The sequence below is a fragment of the Lolium rigidum genome, chromosome 5, assembly GCF_022539505.1.
Source record: "Lolium rigidum isolate FL_2022 chromosome 5, APGP_CSIRO_Lrig_0.1, whole genome shotgun sequence".
In the NCBI taxonomy this organism is placed as follows: Eukaryota; Viridiplantae; Streptophyta; class Magnoliopsida; order Poales; family Poaceae; genus Lolium; species Lolium rigidum.
In genome coordinates, this window is record NC_061512.1 from 61,705,874 (window position 1) to 61,708,812 (window position 2,939).

General features: G+C 51.5%; 1 protein-coding gene across 1 annotated transcript; it reads right to left on the reverse strand.

Moving 5' to 3' along the window:
* Positions 1-502: 502 nt before the first annotated feature.
* LOC124651373 (L-lactate dehydrogenase A-like) lies at positions 503-2,484 on the reverse strand. The gene is made up of 2 exons (XM_047190470.1): positions 1,864-2,484; positions 503-949 (listed from the first exon to the last, which is right to left on the reverse strand). Exons 1-2 carry the CDS (start codon positions 2,482-2,484, stop codon positions 503-505), a joined length of 1,068 nt encoding a protein of 355 aa, XP_047046426.1.
* Positions 2,485-2,939: the final 455 nt, after the last annotated feature.

Below are 2,939 nucleotides of genomic sequence, written 5' to 3' on the forward strand. Positions count from 1 at the left end.
AAGGCCCTTTGAAGCGCGCGACTGGACCGATTAAATGTTCAGCGCGCCCCAAAAAGTTTTGGGGCACCTGGAGATGCTTTTAGTTCTCTTGTTGGCAAATGTGTTAGGGCATATAGTTTGGCCAGCAAGCAACAGAAATATTAATATCTACTCCAATTAGGAGGCAGAGTCCAGGGGTAAAAACATGGTTTTAGATCACAAACCATTGAATGGATGTTCTAAAATCATCTTCACCCCTTACTGATTAAATTAGCAATGAAGCTTCTAGATTGTTTACTGGATTCAATAGAAGCTTGGACCTACACAATCGAACCAAATTTACCAAGGCTGACATGCATCACGATTTATTTCATCTATTTGATAGGGTTACAGTATTACTTCAGCTCCAACAAAGCTGTTCAAAAGTACAAGATTTTGTGTGGCAGAAGCAGAAATAGCAATATATAGCAGTAGATTTCGTAGAAATTTCTTTAATATTGCACCACTAGATTAATTTGGTTCCTCAGAGATCGAGGAGCTGGCAGTTCTCCCAGAGCGTCTTTGCGGAGCGCCGGAGCTGCGCGGCCTCGACCTCGGTGAGGTCCATCTCGGCGACGCCGAGGACGCCGCCGCGGCCGAGCCGGGCGGGGAGGCTGAGGAACACATCATGACCGTCCGAGATGCCGTGGAAGCCGGAGGCGAGGACGGAGACTGGGTGCACCCGGCGCTGGTCACGGAGGAGGGAGGCCGCCAAACTGGCGACGGAGTAGCCGATGGCCCAGGAGGTGTATCCCTTCAGTCCGATCACCTCGTAGGCGCCGCCCACCACGGCACGTCTGATGCCCTCCAGCGCCGCCTCGTCGAAGGAATGGTGGCTGTCCCGCAGGGACTTGAAAGCCGGCATCCCGGCGACACTAATGGTCGACCAGATCGCCAGCGAGCTGTCGCCGTGCTCCCCCACCATGTATGCCTGCACCATATTTGTTGTTTGGTTAGTTAGCTAGTCAGGAATCCGAACTCCAGTACAAACTAGGATTTTTTTAACCAACCACAGTAAAAGGTTGGTCAATTATCTGGAACAGAGAACAATGTTCTTCTTGTGTAGCATGCAAGGACATCAGTATCATTAGTTGTGCAGTGGCAGATCTTACAAAAATGCATATGTATCAAGGAAGGAAATCGTTATGCAAATTGATGATTTATGTCTAGATACTTATCGGTGTATAATAAACCAAATATCTATGGACCTCAATTTGAAAGGGATGGCCAAGCACCGTCGTGGACTCGTGGTGGATTATGTTGCATATAAGTAATCTGACAAATTTATGTATACAAGTGCTCATAGGCTGAATTCATAATACAACTGCATATATTCTTTTTGAAACAAGTTAGCATCTTTTGTATTTTGCAGGATAACATTCAGGAAGGAAGCAGCAAACAATGGGACTACTAGAGTCATCTGATGATTTATGGTAAACACCAGGAGTCGAGTGTCCAAAACAGTATGGAACTGACCCCAGAATTTCGTTTCACCCAATAAAATTCAAAAGTTGACTTTCCCATCACCTGAGTGCGACATCGTCACTGAACATTAGGAGATGACGTCGCACTCAGGTCATGACGTCTGGCTCCTAACTCATGTTTTACAGTGTTACAAAATTTACTGAACCAGGAGCTCTAGCTACTGCCCTGTCGGATGCGGAAGAGTGGGAGACCAGTCATGCATGAGTCAACGACTAGCATGCATGGCAACACCCTACTGACTCCACTCCAGCGACGAGCTCGATGGCGAGCAAGAGCTGACGGATCATGCATGGCCATGGAAACATGGCATTCACGGATGGATTCAGGATTCAGATGTAGTACGAGTAGTATGTATGTTACCTGGACGTCCTGCGCGTTGACGTCGAGGTGCTCGGCGACGAGGAACCTGAACCTGGACGAATCGAGGTTCGTCCCGGACCCAATCACCCTGCTGGCCGGGAACCCGGACAGCTTCCAGGCCACATACGTCAGCACGTCCACGGGGTTGGAGACCACGAGCAGCAGCGCGTCCGGGGAGTGCTCGGCCACGGGCGGCACGATCTTCCGGAACAGCTCCACGTTCCGCCGCAGCAGGCTCAGCCTGGCCTCCCCCGGGTTCTGCCTCGCGCCGGCCGTGACGACCACGAGGTCGGAGCACGCGGTGACGGCGTGGTCGGTGCCGGAGACGATACGGACGCGCGGGAGGAACGCGGCGGCGTGCTGCAGGTCGAGCGCCTCGCCGCGGAGCTTGTCGGGGAGCGCGTCGACCAGCGCGATCTCGTCGGCCAGGTTCTGGGTGAGGATCGTCTGCGCGATGGCCATGCCCACGTTGCCCGCGCCGATGACGGAGACCTTGGTGAGGCGGCGGTGCGGGGCGGAGCTGGAGGAGTGGGTGCTGTCGTCGGCTACCGGGCGGAAGAAGCCTGATGAGGCGCCGGCGGCGTCGAAGCCCAGGTCCGACAGAGATGACGTCTTGTGCATCGTGGATGGATTGGAATGTGATGAGGTCCAACGGAGTGTGACGAGTGATGAACTGGTTCGTACCGCCGGGAATGGGGAGTCGGTTTTATATTATATAAGATCCAGCCGGTTGTGTGTGCTTCTGGTGCGTTCGGATTGCGTACGTGTCCAATGTCTTTCATCTGTGAATGTGATACGTGTGTTCTCAAAGAAAAGAAAATGGAATGGAACGCGTGCATGGTTTGGCTGTCCATCCATCCAGTTAGTTTGGTCACCCAACTAATTAACTACTAGGCAGCAAACGTTGGCTGGTTAGTCCAAACTAGCAAACACCTTAATTAAGGAAATCAATTACTCCACATGCTTACAACTTGACTTTAATTCCTTGAGGGGAGAAATAAAAAAAAGGCATAACTCATAAACGGTTCGTCAAAATTGCGATCCGTTTTCACTGTTGGGCCTCTCGCAACGAGCTC